Consider the following 26,602-nt stretch of genomic DNA (forward strand, 5'->3'; position numbering starts at 1 on the left):
GACTCAAGGCAGGTCATTTAACCCTGTTTGCCTCAGTTTTCTTATCTGTAAAATGAGCTGAAGAAGGAAATGGCAAATTGCTCTAGTATCTCTCCTAAGAAAACTTCAAATGAAGTCACTATGATTTTAAAATGACTGAATGCTCCTTATTAGCTTTTCCTGTCTTGAATTTTTCTTTGCTCAGCACATCTCCATTCATGCCTCAAACATTTTAAAGTGATTACTAAGATGCTAGGTACTCTGCTAACCCCTGGGGTTACAAAAGTTAAAAATACTTTGTGCCTGCCCGCAAGGAGGTTACTTTATAGTGAGAAATATATAACATGTATGTGGATAAGGGTAATCCAAGGATAAGGAATGTATGTTCAAAGGAAGGACTCAGACCAGGAAAACTGGAGGAGAGAAAGAAGACTTACATTTGGGGAGTTCAGGAAGGCATCATGGAGGAGGAGTCATCAAACTTGAGCATGAAAGAAGGGGATCTGAAAAGTAGGAATGTGAAGCAAGCTCTTTCTGGGCTTAGGTTACAGCCTTCACCATGTCCTGAGGTAGGAGATACAGAGTTTGGGGAACAGCTATTCATAGCTCCTTTGGGCCAGAGCTACTACTACAACTACCTACTACTTACCTAGATAGAAAAAATAGCGCTTTAATATATCCAAAATATATTATCACTTTTGACCCTCATAATAACTTTGTGAGAAAATGTTTTTATTATCCCCATTAACAAATAAGAACACTCAGGCTGAGAGGTTAAGTGTGTCTGAGACAAAATTCTAATTCAAGTCTTTCTGACTCCAAGTTTAACATTTTAGGAAAGTCCTCTGCATGTTCTTTATCTCTTTCTAAACTCAAAAAACCCCTCCCATTTCCTTCTCGATCTCAGACCTCCTGTTCCAATCCTAGCCACCACCCACTTTATCTTCTTGAAGAAGTCTCTAGCCCCTGAAAGCTCTCTTTCCTCAGGCTTGAACACATCCTCTCTGTTGGTTATCCTGAAGTAAACTTCTTAGCCCAATTGTAGCCATTTGACATTAACATAGTTGCTTCCTGTAGGTTTGGTCCCAGATTAATACTGAGATTCCCATCTCTCTGAAGGGAGATCTTTTATTCCCTTCCCTTACTTCCCTGATGGACCTCTTTGGTTCCAATCTCATTGTCACAGCTAAACCACAGACAAATCTTGGAGCCAGTTCACATTAGGTCACCTGTTCCTGTCTATGGTCCTAGTTGCAAATAATTTCTTCCTTTAAGACTCCAGAGTTCTGGCAAATGCTTCATTAGAGTCCAGGCTGACAATCAGAGAAGTTTGTTAAATATCCAGTAAATAATAGTCTCTCACAGAAAGGTACCCATATGTGCAAAAATGTTTGTGGCAATCCTTTTTGTAGTGGCAAGAAACTGGAAACTGAGTGGATGCCCATCATTGAAGTACCCATTAATGGCTGAATAAATTCTGCTATATGAATGTTATGGAATATTATTGTTCTATAAGAAATGACCAACAGGAGGATTTCAGAGAGGCCTGGAGAGACTTACATGAACTGATGCTAAGTGAAATGAGCAGAACCAGAAGGTCACTATACATAGCAACAACAAAACTATATGATGATCAGTTCTGATGGACTTAGCTCTCTTTAACAATGAGATGATTCAAACCAGTTCCAACTGTTCAGTGATGAAGAGAGCCATATACACCCAGAGAGAGGCCTGTGGGAACTGAGTGTGGACCACAACATAACATTTCCACACTTTCTGTTGATGTTTGCTTGTATTTTGTTTTCCTTCTCAGGTTTTTTTTTTTTTTTCTTTTCTAGATCCTATTTTTCTTGTGCAGCAAGATAACTCTATAAATATGTATACATATAGTGGATTTAACATATATTTTAACATATTTAACATATATTGGACTACCTGCCATCTGGGGAGGGGATGGGAGGAAGGAGGGAAAAATTTAGAACAGAAAGTTTTGCAAGGGTCAATATTGAAAAATTACCCATGTGTATATTTTGTAAATAAAAAAGCTTTAATAAAAAAGAATAAAAATTAAAAATTAAAAAAAAAATCTTTCCTGAAAAAAAAATAATAGTTCCTCACTTGCTGTTCTCCGATTAAAGGCAGGGCATACGATCACAATTTAAAATAAGCTTAAATATCTTTGGATAAATATCCAATATTTGGTGGATAAATATCTTTGGAGTGAGCCTAAGGAAATTAATAACACACCAACAGTTGCCCTTAGGTCTGGTATGGCTGAAAATAATATTTTAGCTTCATATATGCCCTAGTTATAAAAATTCTAAGACCTAGTTGATAAAGAAAATTCTATCACCACACACACACACACACACACACACACACACGCACGCACACCTTTCCCTTATTCTGTACATTAGAATGATGTCCAAAGGTTCCCCATCAGCAAACATGTCATTCGATTTTATTCTCGGTGTGCTTCAGGTTGGTTTTTTACATGCCCTGGAAGACTTGATGGAAGGGAGGTTTAAAGATTGAGGGGAAGCAGGGAGGGTTAAAGAGCTGCTGCTTAATAAACCAGGAGCAAGTAATTCTGATTGGCTTTGAGGAGGTGGATACTTTGTCTACATGAACTGGCAACTGCATCCTCTGTGTTTCTTAACTGTCATCCAAGAGCAAAGAGAGAGGGACAGAGGAAAGGAGAATTTGCCTGCCTGACTGTAAGTACCATTCTTTGTCCATTAGTTTGGGTGGATAAAATCAAGAGATGCTTGCCTGGGTTAAAGCCTTAGTTTGATTCTTAGATAGCAAGCTTTGCTAATTGATTCTTAATTGTCAAATCTATTGTTCATTATGTATTACAGGACCAAGAAAGGAAAACATAGTGATTGCCATAGCTTTGAATCCTTTATAAATTCCAATTTGAGTCATTAGCCTCTGTATATTATAGAAATTGTCCAAGTAGTTTTGAGAAGGCGTACTCATTTTCTAAGAATTCAGTATTTCTGAGGTCTTATTCCTAAAAAATGGAAGTTTGACAACTACATGTGTTTAATAAATTTTTTTCAATTGTATTTTTTAAAAAATAAGAATTTACAATCTTCCAGAATAAACCAAGTGCATGAAAATATTTTGCCCTTCAAAGATTATTTATTAGCAGGTAAACATTCCATAGGCTAAAAGGTAAGAAAATAAAGCAATGAACAAAAATTTTTGGTAGAGAAGGGGTGATCACCATATCACAGTAATCAGATATATTGGCCTTTAATGTCTTCTGTGAAATTTAAGTCAGTTAGTCTGGGTCATTCCCTTAATCAGATTTCTTTTAGCCTCACTGGAAAAACATGGGATGCTAACATTTCCCATGTATCTTGCTGCTCAGTAAGTTTTAATTTGTCACAAAAATAGAAACTTCAGGGAGAATGGACACATTTCCTCATTTGATGCTTTGTATGCCTCCCATGCAGAATAGAGAAATATCTGCTTTTCTCCATCAATTTTAGACTCTGTTCCCCATTGAGAGAGCATGAAGTGATTTTGGAAAGTTGCTTCACATAGTTTGGGCTCAATAGAAAACACACTTGGTCATATTCAGCCTTGTTGGGCTTCCTTTTAAGGGGATGAGGATTCCTGTTGGCTATAGTTCCATTTGTACTTTCTGTAAGCAAAGTCTTTGATCCAGACCTTATCATCTTAGAAAATGAATTATCTATTTTTTCCATCTGGGTCAACAATCATTGTTTCTATTTGTATTTACCTAAAGTAAATTTAAAAAGTAGTAAAAACAAAACAAAAGCCTACCAAACTCTATAAAATAACTGGGGTGTGTTGTTGCTACTATTAAGACCTTCCTATTCCTTATATGACATTTAAATAATTGGTCTGACTAGACTTCTTGACATTCTTTATTTTCAATGAGGGCAGAACTGGGAAAATAAAATGTTAGTAGATATTTGCCAATCAAAAGCTTGAGGTTTTCCTCAGATAATTCATACTTATGTAGGATTTTAAATTCTTTTGTAAAATACTTTTACCTAAATTTAAAAGGTGTTGGATTAGAAGCCAATGGATCCAGGCTCAAGTCCTGCCTTTGTCACGACTAATGTTACCTTAAGTGAGTCAATTAACCTTGCTTGACTTCAGTTTCTGTAAAAAATGAGGTTAAAGTTTGTGGCTATGAAGATCCCTTTTAATCCAGCTGACAATCCTGATTCTTTAAGTGAAAAATATTTTCTTTTTAAACAAATAGAAGAAAGCCAGAATTTCTTATGGATTAAATCAAAACATTAAACAGAAGCATGTTACTCTTTTTTCCTCAGTTAATATCAGTTCACCACCAAAATTTAATCTACAAATAGAATAGGTATTGATATACATATAAGTTCTTTACAGTGGCCCTATATGATCATACAACTTTCTTTCAGAGATTTTAAGTAAGGAGGAATCCATTGTCACCTAAGGCAGCCCATTTAGCTTTTGAAAACTTTCACTGTTAGGAAGCTCTTCTTTACTTCTAGCCAGAATCTGCTTCTCTGAAATCTGTACCAATTGCTTAAAATTTTTCCTAGTGAGAAGAAGTAGAAAATGTATAACTAACCCTCTTTCACATGATAATCTTTTCAATACTTTCCATGTATATTCTCCCTTATACCCAAGTTCATTCTCAGTTACTGTTCAAGAAATCTGCAGAAATAAATAAAATCATGCTCTAGTCCCCTGGCACTGAAAAATTATGCACCATAGACATATATAGTGTGTATAGGCAAGAAAAACAGAATAAAAATAAATAAATATCAATTATATAGAAAGCAACAAGAAAATCCAAGAGCATTACTTGGGAAGCTATAATAGTTTTTTCTTGCCCTGCTTCAGATAGGATTTAGAGCTGGAAGAAATTCAGATATCTCCTTTAACCTCCTAATTTTATAGTTGTGGAAACTGAGGTACACATAGAAGTTGACTTACTCAATATTTTGCAGGTAGTAATGAAATGGATCTACAATTCCAGTTCAGATCTTCTGACTTCAAACCCAATTCTCTCCTCATTACAGCATGTTGCCTTTTACTTTGAGGCTCCCCATTGTTGACACTATTGTAGGTACAAGAATTAGGGGGACAGGGCAGAGTCCCTGTTTAAATGAGAGCAGGCTAGAGAGAGGATCAGGGGAACCAGAGGTAAAATTTTTCCTGACTTTCTCTTCTACGGGGTAGTGCATAGTGCTAGCTGACCCTGGTGGCCAAATGTCAGTAGCTAATATTTGCTTTTAAGTAGGGTTTGAACTGACATTTCACACTGATCTTGACTTGTGTAGATAAGGGAAAATTCTACAAACCAGATGGAATAAGGGTTCAAGTCAGAAGTAAACAGGAGGAGATGCTCCTGTTTACTTCAGACTCCCTCATCTGGACTGGGACAAATCTTGGGGTGAAACTATTAGATTTATCCAGCACCTAGCCCAAAGCTTTAAATAAGCATTCAATAAACATTATTAATTGATTTATTGGTTATATGATAGACGCACACACACATATATATAACACATGGAATAGCATATTGAGATTCTCTGACATTCAGTTCAGACCTGAACAAATCAGTTAACCTCTCTCTATCTCAGTTTCCTTATTTGTAAAATGGGGATAATAATAACACCTACCTCACTTTGATGTTATGAAGATCAAATTAGATAGTAGAAGGAAAGCCTTTTTGCAAGTCTTAAGCTGCTATTTAAATGCCAGCTAATACTTTCTTCTATATATCTAAGTATAGTGTTGCATGAGAGTAAAAAATAAAAATTGTGATTTGACATTCTTCTCTTGCACTTCTTGGGAAGCCATGGATGGTCATCTTAATCAGAGCCTGTCCTTCCCAGTGCTAGCAGTGAATCCAGGTAACTGTGTTGCCCTGTATTATTTGTATTTGTTGAAGAATACCATATGGCAATCAAATGAAAAATTTGCATACAAATCTTGCAGAGAGCCTGATAAGAGTTCCTTATTTCTGAAATGTGGAAATTTTAAATAGAGGTTACCTAGCAACCCTCTGGTTACCAGGCAGGTGGGCAGGGCTGGTCCATGGCAGTGATAGAAGTATCCTCTGGAATAATGAAAAGTTCATGATCAGTTTAGGAGTCAATATTTACTATTTAGTACATTCATGGAAAAAATGAGACTTATGGAAGTAGAAATGTGTATAGCAAAATCTATAAATTAAATTAACAGCAGGTGCTGTGGATTAGTAAAAGATAAAGACGCCTATGATATACCCTTTTTGTTGCTGGACCAGACCTATGATTTAATTACTATGAAGAACTCCAGATGAGAAAAGTTCCTCTTACCAATGAAAATTCACACCTGCTTGAAATCTATGGTACAAGTGAGTTGCCTGGGGCCCTGAAAGGTTCTGTGACCTCTTGAGGATCATCTAATCAATATGTGTTAGCTATATATCTTCAACATATGTCTTCTTGACTTTGAAGCATCTTTCCATGTATTACCCCATGCTGTCCCTCTGATATATTCAGAAAGTTTCAATTCCTCAAAGGGAGAAGACAAATAGAATTTACTCTAAATAATCTTGAATTTATACAAAGAGTGGAGGGTGGACTATACTAAACTTCACAAGTATTTTAATTCAAGAGTTTTGGGGAAAGGGGAAACCAAAGGGAAATTGCTCTTGAAACAAAAGAAATATTATAAAACAGAAGTGAAATCCTTTAGCTATAGAATGATAGCATTCATGGTAATTAAATATTACTTAGTCTCCATTTTCCAGGTAAGTGATGTTTGGAAAAGTTAAAACGACTTGGCTAAGATCATAGAATGAGTTAGGAGCAGAGCCAAGAGGAAAACCCTAGGTCTTCTAACCTCCCTCAGTCCCCAGTCTATATCTATTAATGGATATACTATCAATGATGAATATAAAGTGATAATAGAATTTGTTGATATATGATTAAACATTCCTTGGTTGGAATCCTTTATTTTAAAAAATTATCATCAAGAGCAAACTTAAATGGATATATTCTCTATTTGTATTGCTTTTATTTTCTTATTATTTTATGTCACCTTGATTTCCAAATTTATCCCTCCTCTTCATTTACTTAGCAAGGCAACAAAGAATAAAAGAGAAGAGAAAGACCAGCATACAAAGTCTTGTAATATATGCAATATTCCACACCCATAGTCTCCCACCTATGTAAAAAAAGAGATGCATTATCTCATCTCTTCTCCAAGCCAAAGCTTGTCCATTATAAATACAGGGTTCAATTTGAATATATTGTTTTTCATGACCAAAGAGGAAGAAATGATGAATGAATTCTATAAAAATAACTTTTCTTGGTCAAATCAGAATAATCAGAAACTTTTTAAATCCATCTCTATCTGTTTGTTTAATCTTAACTCTGTTTCAACTTTAAATAAGTTGGGATATTGTGGAATGTTAAATGGACTATTCTTAATCATGAAATGTTTCTTTTAGAAGAAAACTGGAATTATAGTAAAAAATTTTTAAAACTATGAAAGGACCTTAGTTCAACATCCTTATTTTTAAAAATATAATGTTTCCTTTTTTATTTTTGTAATTTTTTTTATTTTCAAAATACATGCAAAAACAGTTTTCAACATTCACCCTTGCAAAATCTTGTATTCCAAAATTTTCTCTTTTCCTTTCCCCTTACCCCTCTCCCCTAGTCAGCAAGTAATACAATATAGTGTAAACACAACATTCTTATTTTAAAAAAGAGCCAATTGAGTCTGAGAAATTAAGTGATTTGTTCAGTTAGTAATTTCCAGAGGTGGAACTCAAACTCAGGTCTTCTACGCCCAATATTTTATGCACTAAAACATGTCATCTCAGAGATATTTCCTATATGTTTTCCTCTTAGGATTTTGAAAAAATATTATATATGATTTCTGTAGATTTAAAATTCAAGCACTTTGAATCCTAACTGAAAAATTTCCATTTTATACTTTTTAATAAGGGTGCTCAAGTAGACTTTTTCCTGCTGAGAGTAAATGGAGAGTAAACATTTCTCTAGTTAATTGTGGACTAGAAGTTCAAATTTCAGTGAGAGTCTCTAACAGTCTGATCTGCTGAGGCTTCAATAAGACAAATGTTGCAGTTAGATATGGTACCATTGAGAGACAGTCTGATAAAGGGGGAATGAATACTAGATTTGGAGTCAGAAGATTTGATTCTTTCCCAATTTGAATCCAAATATCAATTCTTATGTTCACTAGCCATGGGACTTTGACTGTGCCTTAATTAGGTAGCTTTGTACTTCATACATGCTCTCCTCAGTATTAATATAAGGAAAGTAGCAAGAGCTGTTATTTTTGTATCATAACATAGTTCAGCAATGATTATGTTTTATATTTTATGTTGCCTAATTTAGGAGGTTGCTGCTGTTGTGGTTACATTGGGTAGCACTGTGCTATATTTCTGCATTTCAGATGAAGTTTCCAGTGTTGAAACATTTTTGGTCTTTCCACTCTGGATTTAAACTTGGAAGGGTCTTAGGGATCATCTTGTCCAAATTCCCCCATTTTATAGATGGGAAAATTGAGGCTCAGAGAAGTTGAGATACTTGCTCAGAATCATACATATAGTAAAGATTTGAGACAGAATTTGAAACCTTGTCTTTCTGGCTCCAAGCCCAGCACTCTAACCACTGAGTCACATTTCATTCTGATTTTTCTGAGCAATTGGACCAGTTAGTTTGTTTAAACCCTACCTCATTCTCCATGAATTATGTTTCAAAACATTTTTCCCTTTCCCTAAGACCCAAAATGTACCTCTAGTCTCTTCCTTTGCTGATAAATTAAGACCATCTTTTGAGTTTTCTTAGCTCCTATTCTAGCATATCTAACAAATTCTTAGCATCATCATACATTTTCTTTTCCTTTTCCTTGGTCACATATGGAAAAAAATACCAATTATTTGCTAAAATTGATCCTTTCACCTAAGCTCTTGACCCAGCAGTGTGTTGGTAAATATTAAATAACTTTTGGTACATGTTAAATAACTGACTCTCAGGGTAGGGGAGAGAGATGAATGCATGACACACTTCTAAATTTAATCTGCATCCTTAACATTTTTGCATTACTTTTTAAAATCTAGACACTCAACAAAACAGTAAATTAAACTCCATTTGGTAGTTTGTTGATTTTCAGAGAAAAATACTCACATCTAAAATTTGACAATCAGCTCTTATGAGTCAGCTATAGCATATTACTGATTTGACCCCATCTGTATTCATCCTCTCCTATCCCTGACCTTGCTCAATCAGCCATGACTCATAGTGATCTACAATTAGGAGTGACATTTTAGAGCAGGAGTTCTTAACTGTTTATATGTATACTAGACCCCTTAGGCTATCTAGTGAAACTTAATGGTTTTTGTCACAATAATGCTCTTAAGTACATAAAACAAAATACATTGGATTACAAAGGAGGCCAATTATATTGAAATACTTATCAAAATTTTTTTTTTTAAATTCACAAACTTCAGGACTTAAGAGCCCCCATTTTAGGACTAACTCCATTATTTTACAAGTATCATCAATAAACTGTAAATTCTAAAATCTGATTAATTGAGGCCCAAAGATGTAATGATTCTCCAGTGGTCTCTCAGGTCAAAAGCAATGGGGCTGGGATTCATATCTAAATCCCTGAAAAAAGCTAAGTCTATCATAGTTAATAATCATATAATCTTTCTGTTACTGGGTACAATGTTCTCCTGGTTCTGCTCACTTTACTCAGTATCAGTTTATGTAAATCTTTCCAGGAAAAGATAGTAATTTAAATAAGGTTGTCCTTAAACTTTCATTTGTAGTCTCTCTATCAAATCCATTCAAAAGTCATAAGAAGACTTCAAAAGTGCATTCTGTTTTAACATTATTTCACCTGATCCAGTTCAGTCATAGAAATAGGGAGTTCTAAATGCTCAGGACCCAACTGATTTCAGAAGTTATGCTAGGATACTTTCACTCATCTCTCTCTTATCTTTCCTTATCTACCACTTTTCCTGCTCCTTAATGTCCAGATGTCTATAAAGGTCCCACAACATGCATTTTTAGCCATCATACTAACTTCCTACATGTGCAACAGATTATAATATTAGATAAGAATGATCATTAGGGCTCACAGGAGAACTGTGTCTTTGCAATGAATTTATGCAGATTTTTGGCAGTATTCTGTTATGAACTCTTCAAATTTTTAGTATCATTTAGAGCTCAACTCAAATGCTAATTCTCACATGAATCCTTTTCTCATGGGCCCATCTATGTGTGTCCCCACCCTCCCTTACTTTATATTTATTTTTATATATTTGTACATATTTTTCTCAAAAATGCCTTTGAAGGCAGGGACTAAGTTTAATTTTTCTGTGCCCATTGTCTAACATATTTGGTATATTGTAGGCAGTAAGTAAATACTTTATAGGTTAAGATTTGCAGAATGTGTTATATTTATGCTCTTTTTTTGTTCCTATGAGGTAGGCATGTCAAGTATTATTCCCATTTTATAGAGGGGGAAACGGAGGCTCTTAGAAGCAAGTGAGTAGATTAGAGTCATTTAACTAGTAGTTGTTACTGAGGCAGGTGACTCCATTCCAGGAATAGAAGCTTCCACTATGAAATTAGCAGTGTTGAAGAGATACTTTTGAAATTTTCAAGTAAAAAGGAAAGAGGCACATAGATCTCATTGAAATTTTAGGCCTGATTGTCATATGTAGCTTAAATCAGCGCTTCATAACTTGAAGTTCACAGATCTTCAAAGGGTCCATGGGTAGATTAGAGGGGATTTGTGAACTTGGACAGGAAAAGTTGCATGGGTATTTCAATATAATTGATTTTCTATTTAATCTTATCTATTTAATTTTATGCATTTAAAACAATATTTAGAGACAGAATCTACAGACTTCAGGAGACATTGCCCAAAGGGTCCATTACACACACACAAAATGGTCAGAGGTTGAGTTTAACCAGAAATCCTAGTTAAACATAGCTAGAAGATAGTGCATATAGAACACACTCCAATAACCCACATAACATTTATTTAAACAGCAGTATTACACTTCCATTTCTAACAACCCTGATCAAATTATGTGAAGCAATCACTCTCTAAAGAGCTTGGGCAATGTAACCAATAGTACTTATCTTGGTTTACATCTGTTAGCCAATATTTGCCCAGCTTGGGGGCTCAAAGCATCAAACAGTTACATAATGAATACAAGACCTGCTGTATGTTTACACTACAAGCCTTATAAAGGTTTAGTGGGGTGTGATCTAAAGAAAAGAGGATAATTTGAAAAGAAAAATGCGCTCTCTTCTTAAACCTTGACTGGTAGTGTTTCTTTTCTGTAGCAAATTGGTAGCGACAGCTGACTTGTTTCAATAGCATTTTATATTAGTGGAGCATTGTTAGTGCTTTCTCCCTCTAGAAATGACTTCTTGTTACCTTTTATTCATTTTGTGCTTGCTTATTTTTCTACATACTATGTCCCTCAGTAGAATATAAGCTCCTTGAAGTCTTGAGAATATTTTATTTTTTTCCTCATTATCTCCAGCACCTAGGACAGTGCCTGATATGAAGATGGGGATGGGAGAGAACAGAATAACTATTTATGTAACCCCTGACATTTGTCAAGCACTGTCTTAAATATTGCCTTTTAAAATAAAATATTCATAATTTTGACTTAGAAATGCTAATACCAGGCTATACTCCTAAATAAATAAAAAAGGGAAATTACATACAAAATATATACAAAAAATATTCCTATCAATTCTTTTCAAGTTATCCTCAATTAGAAACTAAGAGGGTATCCTCCCTTTGGAATGTAGCTATTTTTTGCTATATATTAATATAACATATTACTATTGTTCTACAAAAAATTATACGATATATAGTTTCAGCAAAAACTAGAAATACCTCTGAAATAATGCAGATCAAGATAAGCAGCAATTGGAGAATACTTTATACAATAACAATCCATTATAAAGATAAAACAACTTTGAAAAATTTTAGAACTTTCCCAGATCAGTACAATGAAAAACTATATTAAATAGACAATAAAGAAGTAAATCATTCTTGATAAATGATAACTGAATTATTGAAATTAGTTATGTTTGTTTTCTTGTTGTCACATGTCAGTCATAATGAGTGGTCCCAACTGAAATATATTGAAGAAATATTTTTATGCCCATTTAAAAGGAAGAAAGAACTAAGACCTCTTAGCTCCAAATTAAGTAACTTACTACAATTTGCATAGCAAGTTAATAGAACTTAGGCTAGCTCCAGCAAATCTGCTTGCTTTTTAGTTTGCCTCTGAAAAGACAAGACAAAAGGGGAAAGGGAGGAGTTAAAATGTACCAACATAAATACTCGATGTAGATGTTTTAATTTCTTTTTAAAATTCAGAAACCCTACTCCAATATCATTCTAATCAGGAGAATTCTAGATCAGGAAATAACACACATATGTATATCTTTGTGTGAGATGGATATTATCTTCAATTTAATCTTGCTCTTTGTGTTCTAAGCTCAGAGTCCTATGTGGCCCCAGTAGGACTGACTATTCAGCTCAGGTTTGTCTTTATTATCAACTTTTTCTGAGATTTTTCTTTTTTCAGAAATGTACTACTGTTTTTAAAATTTGTAAAGAAGGCCAGCATGAAGAATGATGGGTCTTGGGCTCAGATCCTGGAATCCTGGCTCAGGCACTTCTGAGTTGCATGTACCTCTTTGACCTCCAGATTCTTTATCTGTAAAATTAGTGTAATGATATTTGTAGTGTTCATTTCATAGGATTATAAAGAAAATGCTTTGTTAGATCCCAAAGGGTTATATAAATTTGCTACACACTAAAGTATATATATTTTTGTCTTTCTGCTTAGGATCGACACTGATATTGGAAGTACATTCATCATGAACACAGCTGAATTTCGAAAGAGAGGGAAAGAAATGGTGGATTATGTGGCAGACTACATTGAGGGAATTCATAAACGTCAGGTTTATCCAGATGTGGAGCCAGGCTATCTGAGACCACTGATACCTGACTCTGCCCCCCAGGAACCAGAGACATTTGAAGACATCATTAAGGATGTTGAGAAGATAATTATGCCAGGGGTAATGATCTCAATATTAAAAAAAAAAATCATCAAAATATAAGTCCTGAAGCATGTTAGCGCTGTGGATTTTTTTTTCCAATTCAATTAGTTCCTAATTCAATTTTAGAAACTTACTAGGTACTAGGTGAGAGACAGTTTTGACCTGATGGATAGATGGAAGATAAAGTAGTCAATCTGGATTCAAGTCCTCTCTTACACACTATGTGATCTTGAGTAAATCCCTTAATGCCTCAGCTTAAAGGCAACTTTTCAAGATTAATTTGTGGAACAGTTGTCTCACTATATTAATAGAGAGAATTTCCTGACCAGGCATTCCCTATGCCAATAATATTATGGATCTGTTCCCATCACCAGAAAAAAATTGTTCAATTGTGCATTGATATTACCTTCATTTAGCGGAATTACCCTTATGGAAATCTTAAGGATGCTTGAGACTTGGGTACAAAGAATACTGAGTGTCTCACACTATACATATGTACATGCATATGTATATACACACATATATGATGAGTGGTAATAAGGACCTATGTACAAAGAAGGGAAGAGGACAGATAAAAATATATTGTGAAGGTTAAATCTCTTTGTACATATTTTCTCCTATACTGGAATGTCCTTCCTTCATTTCTGAGAATTAAAAATTCCTTTGAAGCTCAGGTCAGGTGATACTTTATATAAGAGATCTTTCTGAATCCCTAAAGATTTTTGTGATTTCCCCCTACACACACACACACACACACACACACACACACACACACACAAATTTTATGTTTTTTATTAACTTAATACATTGCTTTTTCTCAATGAGAATATGTTTCCTAAAGTCAGAGATTTTTGTTCTTATTTATAGGTGTTAGCATAGTTAAGTATATTCTTTGCTTAACAAATGTTTACAAAATAGAATTGAATCAGCAATTCCTCTACAATTTGTAATCTTAGAGAGTTGCCCGAGGACAGTGAAAGTTAATATGACTTGCTTATGGAAAGACAGCCAATGTTCATCAACGATAAGACTCTAATCAAGTTTTCTTAACTCCAAAATTAGTCCTCTGTTCAATACAGCATGCAACACTGAGTAGTTGTATATATTTATATGTGGCATATGTGCCAATTTATTTAATGGATGAAAAAATAGAAGGAAGAAGGGAAAATTATTGTCAGTAAAATATATGACCTTGGTAACACTCTTAAATCTCTGGGTTTAGCTTCTTCATTTGTAAAATGAGGGCTTGAAAAATAATAAGTTAAATCAATAATAATAATATTCAAAGTTCCTCCCAGCTCTATAGTCTTGGGAATGACTGATTTTGGAGAAATTTAATTGGTTAAAGATAATAAGAGCTGTTTTTATCTTTATGGTTAAGAGGAATAAGTATTAAAGGAACCAATCTTATATCTGATACCACTTTGGATTAAGAAGTGAGGGATATACTTTTTATAACTATATTTCTTCAGGACAGATGATTTTTTGAAAAAATTAATCATTGATGAATTATAAAAGTTGTTTGTTCATGGAAGAGATGCAAGAAGAAAAGGAGGGGGAAATCTGCAGAATAGGAACATGAAATCTGGGAAGTAACAGACTTTGTTTTCTGGAGGCAACTTTAGTAAATCCACTTTCTAACCCAGTACATTAATATTTAAATCTAGAATTGTACATAAAACAATATAAACCTGTCAAATAATTTGAAGAATATAAGTTAATTAGCATAGTTTGTGTCTCTCCATATAGATTAATTTGATAGTTATATAATTCTCTGAAATTCTGTGAATTCTTTATAGTAGGCATTTGTATTAGGCATAGATTGGACTGGATGGCCCTGCTCCCTTCCAACTCTGAAATTTTTGTAATTGTTTTTTTTTTTTTTTTTTTTTTTTTTGTAATGAAAGGTTTAGTGGACTCAGAGTCTAGGTCCTAATCTTATCTGTAATGTAAACTAGCTATGATTTGAAGCAAGTCACTTTACAGTATGGGGCTCAGTTGCCTTATTTATGGGACAAGGAGATGATTTTATAGGTCCTTTACAGAATGAGTGAAATTTTCATGATTGTGACTTTATCAGTCAAACCACATCAAACAGTCCCATCTATTTATGAGTGTGGATAAATGCTCTGTAAGACCAACAAGTCATGTGTATATAGCACTTTTCAAAGTACTTCTTTCCCCATTGCTAAATTCGGAACTTTATTATCAACATCAGTTAAGAAAGCAATTTAACACAGATTGCTTTTCTCACAATAACCCTGTAAGATGTTTAGTAAAATTATTATTTTTTCCATTTTACAGATGACAAACAAATAAACATCAGAAAAACTAGGCAACTTGCCTAGCATTTTGTATCCGATACATATCAGGATCAAACCAATTCCTCATTTTATAATTGAAGAAATTAAATTTGAAAGATTTAATTAATATCACTGACATAACACTAAACTATTATGGATTTTGGGTAATGCATCATCATATTTTTTTCCACTGGAAATATTTCTACTAGAACCCAAACATTCAAATTCTTAAACCAGTGCTTTTTTCATTATAGTAGAGAGCAAATCATATCACTCTGCTTTGGAGTGAGGGTGAGGGAGAACTCTTTGAGATTCTTTTTTTTACAAATAGATTTCCATTTGACATTTTTGCTTTTGGATGAGTGTGTTGAGTGTTTTCTCCAAGAGCTTATGTACATAGACTAAGCTTCTTAGCAACAAAACCTATTTGAGGGAAAGTGTGTGGTTAAATGTCATGTAAGAAAGGAGAATGAGCAAGCCTTTTCCTTTGTTATATAATTGGATATAAATCCTTGTCTTATTTGGTCAGTTGAAAACAGACTCTGAACTTTTAGCAAATCCAATATTTTTGGTATATTTGGCTTCTTTGTTAATACCATTATGCTTAAGTTACTGTTGATGATGCACTTTTGAAAGCCAGTACAACTTTCAAGCTTTCACCTATTTGCTCTGTCCAGGTGCTGATTCTCTTTCTTATCAAGGATGCAAGTGTCAGGTCATTTCCTCCTCCAATTGATTCTCCAGTTAGCTGCCAAAGTGATTTTCTGAAGTTCATTTGTGATCATGTCACCCTCCTATTCAATAAATTCTAGTGGCCCTCTCTTACTCCCTCTATGCCCAGCATTCTATCCACTGTGCCTCCTAATGTTGCATATATTATCTCATTTTATCTTCACAAGAATTCTATGGGAAAATGATTCCTTATTATCCAGATACATGAGGCAACTGAGGCTGAATGAAGTTAAGGGATTTGTCCAGAGTTACACAACTAGGCTGGCCCAGATAAATAGAAAATCTTGTTTTAAGTTGCTCTTGCTTGGACTGATTACAATTTAAATGGCTTTTTTTTTTTTCTCCTCTGCAGGTAACTCACTGGCATAGTCCCTACTTCTTTGCTTATTTCCCCACAGCCAGTTCATACCCGGCAATGCTGGCTGACATGCTATCAGGGGCCATAGGCTGCATTGGCTTTTCCTGGGTAAGTACATAACTGAACAATGTGTCTATGCTATGTTGGCTGTGACTCTCAGTCCAAGGGAGAGGGTGCCAGCTGCTTTTCTCCAACAGTTCATTTTTAAAATGATAAATTCTATTTTTACCTTATTTAAGTAGACCTTTGAATTTTACCATTCAGTAAATGTAATTTACTGTGCTCAGACTCTGTGTCATAGGATTGTAAAATCATATGGAAGAGGGATACGTGGACCCCTCTTTTGTAGATAGATTGAAGAGAGCCTGTGAACTTGGATGAGAAAAGCATTATTCTTTTTCTCAATATAGTTGGTTTCCTTTAAGAAATTACATATTTTACGTTATTTAAAAACATTACATAAGTTTCACCAGATTTCCAAAGGGCTAACATAATACAAAAAGGGTTAAGGATCCCTGTCTTAGGACCAAGTCCCTTTTCTGCTTCTGTAAATGTCCTTCAATGAGGTTCATGGGCTTGGTCAGCTAAGAGCAAAATGGATTCTATAGCTATATGAAGTTGTTTTTTTTTTTTTCCAGAGAACATTTTACTACTATTTTTATTGCAAAATACTGCTTGAAAAGGGCATTAGATAGGTACAGAAAAAAATTATGCAATCATGAATGCACTAGAAAGACTTTATGAAGAAGTGACATTTCATATGGGTTTTAAAGGGTGGGTAGTGGTTCAACTGGGCCAAGAGAATAAGTGAGGACATTTTAGGCAAAGGATGAGGAAAAGTATGGAAGAAAGAAAATATAGAGCATATTTAAGGAAGACAGTACAGTTAAATATGGCTGAGCACAAAGTAATTGGGGAAAGCAATTTGACATAAGACTGAAGAGTGATACTAACCCTTGAAAGATTTTGAATGCCAGACAAAAGATTCCATTCTTAGCCTTTGGCTGTCAGTAGGAAGAAAGATTTATGGAAAATAAAAGTTTATTTAGATGTGGTTCTTTTCCTTAAGCAGAGATTTATAGTTTCATTTGGAAAATCCTTTTGGTAACTTAGAAACCAAACAAGTGATTCCTCAGACCAGCTTCTCTTTTATCCCTCCTGCATGTATATATTCTTTCGTTCCCCTTCCTGTGAAGTCTTTGTAGCTGTGAAGGGTAGAACAGCAGATTATTTTCCAGTTAAATAGTCTCATCTGCAAGTCTGGGATATAGACTGATAATATTAGAAAAAGGAAAAAGCAAGATAGAAAATGGATTTTTATTTTATCTTTTATTTAAACAACACTTCAATGAGAATAAATAGGGATATAAATTATTGAGCACTGTTCATCACAAATTTACAAATGGTTTACTGGATATTTGGTTAATGCTTTCCCCCTTATCATAATAGGTTGCAAGTCCTGCTTGCACAGAGTTAGAGACAGTGATGTTGGATTGGCTGGGGAAGATGATCAATCTGCCAGAAGCATTTTTAGCTGGAAAAGATGGAGAAGGGGGAGGAGTGATTCAGGTATGGTTAAAGTGGATATTTTAACTGTCTGGATTACATGATTCTATACTAAACCTCTCATGCTTATTGGTGAGAAAAAAGGCTTTAGTTTTCTGAGACATTGTCGCTTTTTTCTTCTAGAAAATCAAGAAGAGTCAATAAGGTGTATAACCATAATCCCTAAGGATCCTGTCATTCATATACAGGATTGGCGCATCTGGATTACCATAAGGATAGATACCTTTGTGTTGTTTCTTCAGTAGTGAGAAGCGTTGTGCTGGAATCATTGGACTCAACTGAATGATCTCTTTTTGCAGTGAATCAATATTAAAATAAGATATATAGCAATAAAAACTTTGTGAGCAGCTAGGAAACACAGTGGATAGATGCCAGGCTTGGAATCAGGAAAATCTGAGTTTAAATCTGGTCTCAGACAATAACTAATTGTGTGAACTGGACAAGTCACTCATCTGCAAAATGAGGATAATGATGGCACCTACCTCACAGAATTGTTGTGAAGATCAAATGAGATAATAATTATGAGGAGCCCAGCATAGTGCTTACTAAGGCCTTCTTTATAGAGGGATCAAACTTTTTTTAAGCTAACCTCATTTATCATTGGCTGCTCTGTTTGGCTTCAGTTCCATTAATACCATACCCCTTCACTGGGTACTCTAGGGGAACCTTTTACTCCTTTTTATGAATTTTATTACCCCATTAGATTGTAAGCAACTTGAGGGTAGTAACTGTTTTTCTTTTTCTTATTTGTATCCCCATAGTACTTAGTAAAGTTCTTTTCACATAGTAATCACAATCAATATTTATTAACCATTGATTGTATCTCAGTTTCCTCATGTAAATAAGGGAGTTAGATGAGAGCAATTTCAACAATTTCTTTTTATCTTCAATTCTATCATCCTTTGTGATTCTAAACTTTATTGTCAGGTATGAAGATGGTCCCTGCAAAATATCCTTCTCTTTGACATAGACAAGAAAGAAATCAACTCATAATTTTGAGAAACATGTTTTAATTCAGGGAGATACTTTTACCTGGTAATTCAGGAAGGATCACTTGGTCAAATCATTTATCTAGTTAATAGGATACATATGTCCAAGGAACCAGAAAGTCAATTATTCAAATTCTATCCACAAACAAGACATTGATCCTATAGAAACACCAATTTCTCTGAATATCACTAGAGAACTCATGTTTTTTTTTTTTTAATCATTCCCTAAGGTTAGAACTCATAGAGTAAAATTATTTATATCTGAATGAGGGATAGCATGGTGCCTTGAAAAGAATAATGGATTTAGTGTTTGAGGACTTAGGTACAAATTTCACCTTTCTGGCTTATTACTTGTATGACCCTGAGCAAAGGACTAACTTTACTGGTCTTGTTCCCTCATCTGTAAAATTAAGGAGTTTAAATAAATGACCTGTAAGATTCCTTTTAGCTTAAAATCTATGATCCAATTAATATTTCACTTCCTTGGCCTAAGAAGTCAGTATGGATAGAATAGTGGAGAGAGTGCTATATAAAGCTGTTATTATTAGGTGCTTATTGGGAATGATGTTGGTTTTGTGTCAGTCTGTTGGTTTTAAGCCTGCACTTAAAAATGGTTTTCACCATGGGCCTGAGCAGCTCTATTTTTGTCCAGGGAAATCAAGCAATTAGCCTATTTGTCAGCAAGAAATCTCACCCTTTTAAGCTGACAGGGCTAATAGTCTGCAATTTGCAAGACCCAAAAGAAGGTGTAAGTTTGGGGACAGATAGTGAGATGGTGTGTTCCTGTATCTGATGTGACAGTTTGAGATATTGATTCCTATTAAATTGGCAATAACAGCTAGCACATAGCAGAGTAAAGACTTATGAATGGGGGCTGGGAAGAAAACAAACATCCATTCCTGAGTCAAATATCAAACAATAATTGTGGTTTTGGACAAATGGGGTCTGGGAAAATTGGCTCTTAATTGTGTTTAAAAGCCTGCATACGGATGTGAAGCCAATTTTCTGCTGTGTGTGAGATGACACTTGAAAAACCAGAAGATGAAAGAAAATTTGAGTTCAGAGAATCAGCAGATGTGAGCATCAGATCTCACCAATATTTCCTTATGCCTCTTGAGTCCTGCTCACCATGGCAACCCTTGTTTGGCAGTAATAAAGGCAAACGTATCATTACTGATCTCTTAGCATACAGAATAGCTTCCTTCCTAACTCTCAGAGAAGGGTTTTCAATAATGGAACTTCTCTTTACACACACACACACACACACACACACACACACACACAATTTGAATTTGTTCATACAAATTGTTCATATTATAAGCCTTTGATATTTTGGTATTGTTGCACTATTGGAAATTTGCTTAGTTGCTTGTGTATCTGTGCAATTTAAGTAATCTCTCTTACTTAAAAAAAGAATTTCATTCAGGAAGTTGACAGAATTCAAAGGGAAAATCCATATTAAATTGTTATAATAATTCAAAGCCCTCCATCAGACTTTGCTTAAGAATTCACTGAGGGGAAAAAAAAAAAAAGAGTTCACTAAGGAACTAGAGAAGGGAAAACTTACTGGGAGACTTAAAATTTAAAGACTTAAAACAGTGATCTTCAGTGAAAGGATCACTGTGACATGGGAGATGAGAATGATTCTCTGGTAATCTAGATACTGAGGGACGTTAATTTGGTCTTCTTCCCCCCCCATTATTCCTATGTCTTTTCTCTATCCTTTTTATGCTCTACTTAGTAACATTTACTCATTCTTCAATGTTCTTTCAGCAACTAATCTTTCATTTATTTTTTTCTTAGTCTTTTTCCTTTTGCCCTTTGTTTTTTGAAATTTGATTTTAAGATAAAAGTTTATTGGTTTCATTTCCCTGCTCCTTTTCCCCCAAAATGTACCCAGCATTACGTCCTCTATAGTCATTCTTCTTTTGAGAATACTAGTGTGTTTCAATCCCTCTCTCCCCAACCAAGATTGGTATTGCATTTAATCTTTCAGTAGGTTTTTTTAAATTTTCATTTATATAATTATAATAATTGTTTTATACTGATCTCGTTCCTCCTTTGGTGCCTCTCCTTTCCTTGGACTTTGGGGCCAATGGTTGAGAGTGCTCTATACCCACTTTACTGTTAGGCTCCATGTCTCCCATGTTAATTGTGTCCTACTCAGAAATAAAGGGACAAAAGGTCTTATAAAACATAAGAAAACTATCTTGTTTATTTAGTAGATATTTTAGTAATATTTTCCTCATCTATGTTCTCAAGATGATTTGTAGAAGCATAGAGAATACAGGAATTCTCTCATTCCTTCCTCCATAAACACCTAAGATTTTATTTAAAAGTAAATATGACTGACCCCCTGAACATAAAGCCAGAAACATCTGTGTTTAAATACTATCTCAGACACTTGCTAGCTGTGTGACCTTAGGCAACCTTTCTTTTTTTTTTCTAAAGTTTTTTATTTTCAAAACCTATGCATAGATAATTTGACAACACTGACCCTTGCATAGGCTTGTATTTCAGATTTTCTTCTCCTTCCCCCCACTCCCTCCCCTAAATGGCAAACAATTCAATATATTTTAAACAAATTAAAATATATGTTAAATCCAATATGTATAAACATATTTATACAATTCTCTTGCTGCACAAGAGAAATCAGATCAAAAAAAGAAAGTAAATGAGTAAGAAAACAATGCAAACGAACAACAAAAAGAATGAGAATGTTATGTTGTAATCTACATAGTCCCCACAATCCTCTCTCTGGGTGCAGATGGCTCTCTTCATCACAAGATCATTGGAATTGGCCTGAATCATCTCATTGTTGGAAAGAGCCACGTTCATATCCTCTCTATATCTAAATTTCCTCATCTTTAGAATGAAGAAGTTGGACTTGATGGCTTCTAAGGCTTCTTTTAGCTCTTAATCTGTGTTCTGTTGGTCATATTCTAGCTTTATCTCCTTCCATTTCTGGTCTCTTCATTTACTACTCTTTTTTTTTTTTTTTTTTTTTTTTTTTTTTGATACAGGGAAGTGCCAGTGAAGCTACCTTGGTTACCTTACTTGCTGCTAGAACCAAAGTGATTCGGCAACTCCAGGCCAAGTCTCCAGGACTGACCGAAGCAGCCATCATGGACAAGCTGGTGGCCTATGCATCCGATCAAGTGAGTGCACCTAGGCTGCACCCCTGCCAATAAACCCTGAAGCTTTAATGCTTGGATTGGAGGGAGAAATAAAACAACGTAAAACAAAAGGAAAAACAAGACTTCTCACCTGGAGAAATCACCTTTATGTACTGAAAAGATCACAAGTCTAGATTGGAAAGGTCTTTCAAAGTCATCACTAATTCCTCTATTTTGAAGATGAGAAAACTGAGGTCCAGATGAAGTGCCTAGTTCAAATTTGCTTGCCCTTCTTCCCTCCCTCCTTTCCTTTCTTTCATCCTTCTTTTCTTCCTTTCTTCTTTTTATCCTTCTGTCCTTCCATCTTTCTTCCCTTCCTCTCTCTCTCCTTCCCTTCTCACTTCCTTTCTTCCCTCCTCCCTCCCTCCTTTCCTTCTCCATTCCTCCCTGCCTGCTCCCTCCCTTCTTTCCTTTCTCCTTCTTTTTCTTCCTTCTTCCCTCCTTCCTTCCCTCCCTTCCTCCTTCCTTTCCTTCCCTTTTCCCCGACCATATAATCTTCCCAAGACCAAAAATGTTAAAACACTAAGTTCCTAGTTAAGTAGCTAAAACAGGCGACATGTACCAATGACAATTTCAAGAATTTAATATTTTCCCCCAGAAAGTAAATAACAGTTGCCAGATATATATATATATATATATAGTTTATATAATTGTCTGGTTAGGACAGAAAACAAAAAGATAGAAAGATTATATTTTTGAAGAAAGAGTAATTTATTCAGGTCCACAACCATGTAGAGTTCTGGATGAGAGTCTCTGGTTTCTGTATTAAGGTCCTCCCTGCTCTTTGCTACCTGATTAGAAATGGAGAATGACAACACATGATGTTTAATGAAGGTCAGGGGATTTTCCTCTGCAAGAAAGCTTTGCCTTAAGCTGTTATTGACCTTTCAAAGTCTATTCATAAAGCTCTTACCTTTCTCTCTGCTTTATACTCAACACCTCTCAGTTTAATAATCCTCAATAAATCAAAAAGCTTATGTGGAAGTGAGAGGGCAGTGACTTAGTGGGAACCAAAGCGCTGGTTTGAGTGTGGTTGTGAGAAAGAAGACCTATTGAATTCATTTTATCTTACCTATAAATAGAAGATGTGGGAGAAATTTAGGAGTGGAGTAGACTTTTGTCACTGAGTGGTTTTTGTTGGTATCAGATCACATAAATATTGATGTCTTCTAAGAACCAGAAAAAAGGAGGTTCTTTTATCTGTGTTCATGGAAGGAAGTGATGTATTCTGGGATCAATAAAAAAATGATGCACATTCAGAATAATATTTACATAATATATATCACGTGGATGGCCATGGATAATGAAATTTATTTTAAAAAACATAATATAAAACTAACTCCCATTTAGGTAGCACTTTCTACATGTTGAATATGATTATGCATAAGATATGGTAAGTTTCATAACAGTTATTCATAACAGTGGATGTGGTAAGATTATACCCTTCATAAAACTGGTGGCAGAGCATATAGAAAATTGGCTTTGGAATCAAGACAAACTAGGATCAAATACATATAATGTCTGTGGGACCCAAGGAAAAATCACTCTTTCAATGTCCCAAATCACTCAGTCTATAAGTTGCACATGAGAGGCAATTTGATGATGTAGTACAACTAACTAGAATCAGTTAGCTTTGAGTTCAAATCCAGTCTCAGATACTTTATGATTCTAGGGCAAGTCCCTTAATCTCTGCCTGCCTCAGTTTCCTCATGTATAAGATGAGGGCAATAGTAGCACGTGCCTTCCAGAGTTATTGTGAGAATCAAATAAAAAATGTTTTAAATTTAATATTTAACATTTCTTTGCAAGTATCCAAGCATTATATATTCTTATTATTTTTGTTGCATATATGCCTAGAGTTTGCTTATTGGAATTTCCCTATGCCAATGAAATTGGAGGTTGTGTCAAAACAACCCTACAAACAAAAATCTCTCCAAAAAGATGGCACCATCTTACATCTTATACCCCTAAACTATGCCTTATTTACCCAATCACCGTTGGTACCACAGGAAGCACCTCGTTGACTCCTTTGGTTTGAGCTCCCTATTTCAAACTGTACTACCTACTTGGGATTATAGTGCCCCAGCCCTCCCATACTACAAGTTGGGATTACAGGTATAAAAGTTCCTATTTACAAAATGAGGAAACTGAAACTTAGGAACTATCTTGCTTAGGTAGTAAATGGCAAAGCTCAACCTTGAACCTAAGACTTCTGATTCTGAATCTGATTTTGAATTTTTTATAAATAAGCAGTGTCAGTCAAAAGTGATCTGAGAGCTGGGAGGGATCAGTTCAGGGGGTATTTATTAGTTGAAAACCTATGATCTCTTTTTGATAAAATATTTTGATAATTTCAATATTGGTTTCCTTCATGAGCCTACATATTTAATTTTATGCATTTAAAAACATTTTCCTAGGAAAAGTCCATAGGTTTTGCCAGATTGCCAAAGGGTAAATGATGCATAAAATATTGAAGATTTTTGAAATCTAACTCCTCATTGTACAAATTAGGAGAATAAAATATCTTTATATAAATATATATATGCTTATAAATGTATTTATATATGATATATATAAATAAAATATAAAATTACTTTATTCAACAAACTTAAATCTAAATGACTTCTGACTCTACTTTCAAAAACCAAATCCATCTTCTGAAGAGGATCACAATAGAATGGGAAGATCCCTGATTTAGAATCAAAAGATCTAGGTTCCAATTATGATTCTGCCACCGAAAAGCTGGGCAAGCCAGCTGAACATCTATAAAATGAAGTATTTGGAACAGATGGCCTCCAATGCCTCTTCCAGCAAGCTGATCCTTCAAATCTCAACCCTATAAAATGTGTCATTTTGGAAGATATTCAAAAGATCTTACTGAAGATTCTGAAGGCAATTTCAAAGGATGTCTAGAGTTGTAGAGTATAAAGAGTTCTGAATGTGAAATTGGACAACCAGGGTTCGAATCTTAGCTTTACCACTTACTTTTTGTATGATAGTGAGCATGTCACTGAACTCTCTGGGCCTCCCATCTCTTATCTATGAAATGAAAGAGTTGGACTAGATACAAACTCTTCTACTACTTTTAGCTATAAACCTATGATCCTATAAATGTTGTGACATGTGTTTCCCATCTCTGTCTCATTGCATGGATCTTTCTCATTTAATTCAAGTCAATAAATTTTTATTAAGCATCTGCTTACGATATGCCAGCCACTGTGCTGAGGGCTAGGTAAAATTATAGCCTTTGCTGATACACATTTCCTATCCCCATTATTACTTTTTAAAATTTACTTTACAAATATTTTGTATTTGTTTTCCCTCTGACTAGAATATAAGTTCCTTGAAGATAGGTACAATTTTGTTTTTGTCTTTGTGTCCTCTGTGCTAGCATAATGCCTGCAGATTCTTGTTGTTCAGTCATGTCCAACTCCTTATGATTCCATTTGGAGTTATCTTTGGCAACTTTCTCCAACTCATTTTACAGATGAGAAAACTGAGGCATTAATAACTTATCCAGGTAGCTAGTGAGTATCTGAGGTCTGGCGAAGAGTAAACACTTAATAAATGCTTGAATGAATAAGGAATTGAAAGTAATATATAACATGGAAAAACTCAGTACAGCTGAAACATCATTGAAGATAGAGATGTTCCCAGAGTACAGGAAGGAATAACTCTTTTAATATTCAAAATGAATGGTATTCTTTGCAGTTGGGAACTTGGTAGAATCATGCATTTAGAGATAGACACATCCTGTTGTCAGCTGTACCTTAATCATATTTGAAAAGAGATCTCAATGATCCGAAATTGAATTTAACATTTTCATTCTAGTCTCACTCATCAGTGGAAAGGGCTGGATTAATTGGTGGCGTGAAGTTAAAATTGATCCCTTCAGATGATAAATTTTCTCTACGAGGATCAGCCCTACAGAAGATGCTGGATGAAGACAAAGCCACCGGCCTCATCCCATTCTTTGTAAGTTATAATATAGATATGTGCTTTGTCAGTTGTTGGCATAGAATCTTATTGTCTTTGTGAATTATAATGAATTTCTTGGTCCCTACTAGTAAAGTCCAGATGACTCATGGTGGTTTGAGGACAATTCACAAGCAAAGGATATGCAATCCAAGCCCTTGAAGCTCTCACCAAGATGGAAGGGTTTTAGTCATGGGCTCAATTATACATTGCATAGCTGAGCTAAGATCAAAGAAGCTTAGAGCTAGGTTAGCCAAAGAGTAATTTTTCCCTTCCTTCCTTCCTTCCTTCCTTCCTTCCTTCCTTCCTTCCTTCCTTCCTTCCTTCCTTCCTTCCTTCTTTCCTTCCTTCTTTCCTTCCTTCCTTCCTTCCTTCCTTCCTTCCTTCCTTCCTTCCTTCCTTCCTTCCTTCCTTCTTTCCTTCT

At 34.8% G+C, this 26,602-nt stretch overlaps 1 protein-coding gene across 2 annotated transcripts in view; it reads left to right on the forward strand.

Annotated features, from left to right (window-relative positions):
• The window catches only part of DDC (dopa decarboxylase), a 100,047-nt gene that overhangs the window by 15,443 nt on the left and 58,002 nt on the right, over window positions 1-26,602 (forward strand). The window contains exons 1-6 of one of the 2 annotated variants that reach the window (XM_003762537.4): window positions 2,397-2,696; window positions 12,866-13,097; window positions 16,467-16,580; window positions 17,922-18,041; window positions 22,051-22,185; window positions 26,035-26,178. In XM_003762537.4, the coding sequence (XP_003762585.1) occupies window positions 12,897-13,097; window positions 16,467-16,580; window positions 17,922-18,041; window positions 22,051-22,185; window positions 26,035-26,178 (714 nt within the window). In that variant the 5' untranslated portion in view covers window positions 2,397-2,696; window positions 12,866-12,896. Of the gene's footprint in view, window positions 1-2,396; window positions 2,697-12,865; window positions 13,098-16,466; window positions 16,581-17,921; window positions 18,042-22,050; window positions 22,186-26,034; window positions 26,179-26,602 lie in introns of those variants that run through there. The other variant, XM_023498267.2, reaches the window with a different exon arrangement.

The sequence above is a fragment of the Sarcophilus harrisii genome, chromosome 1, assembly GCF_902635505.1.
Source record: "Sarcophilus harrisii chromosome 1, mSarHar1.11, whole genome shotgun sequence".
Lineage (NCBI taxonomy): Eukaryota > Metazoa > Chordata > Mammalia > Dasyuromorphia > Dasyuridae > Sarcophilus > Sarcophilus harrisii.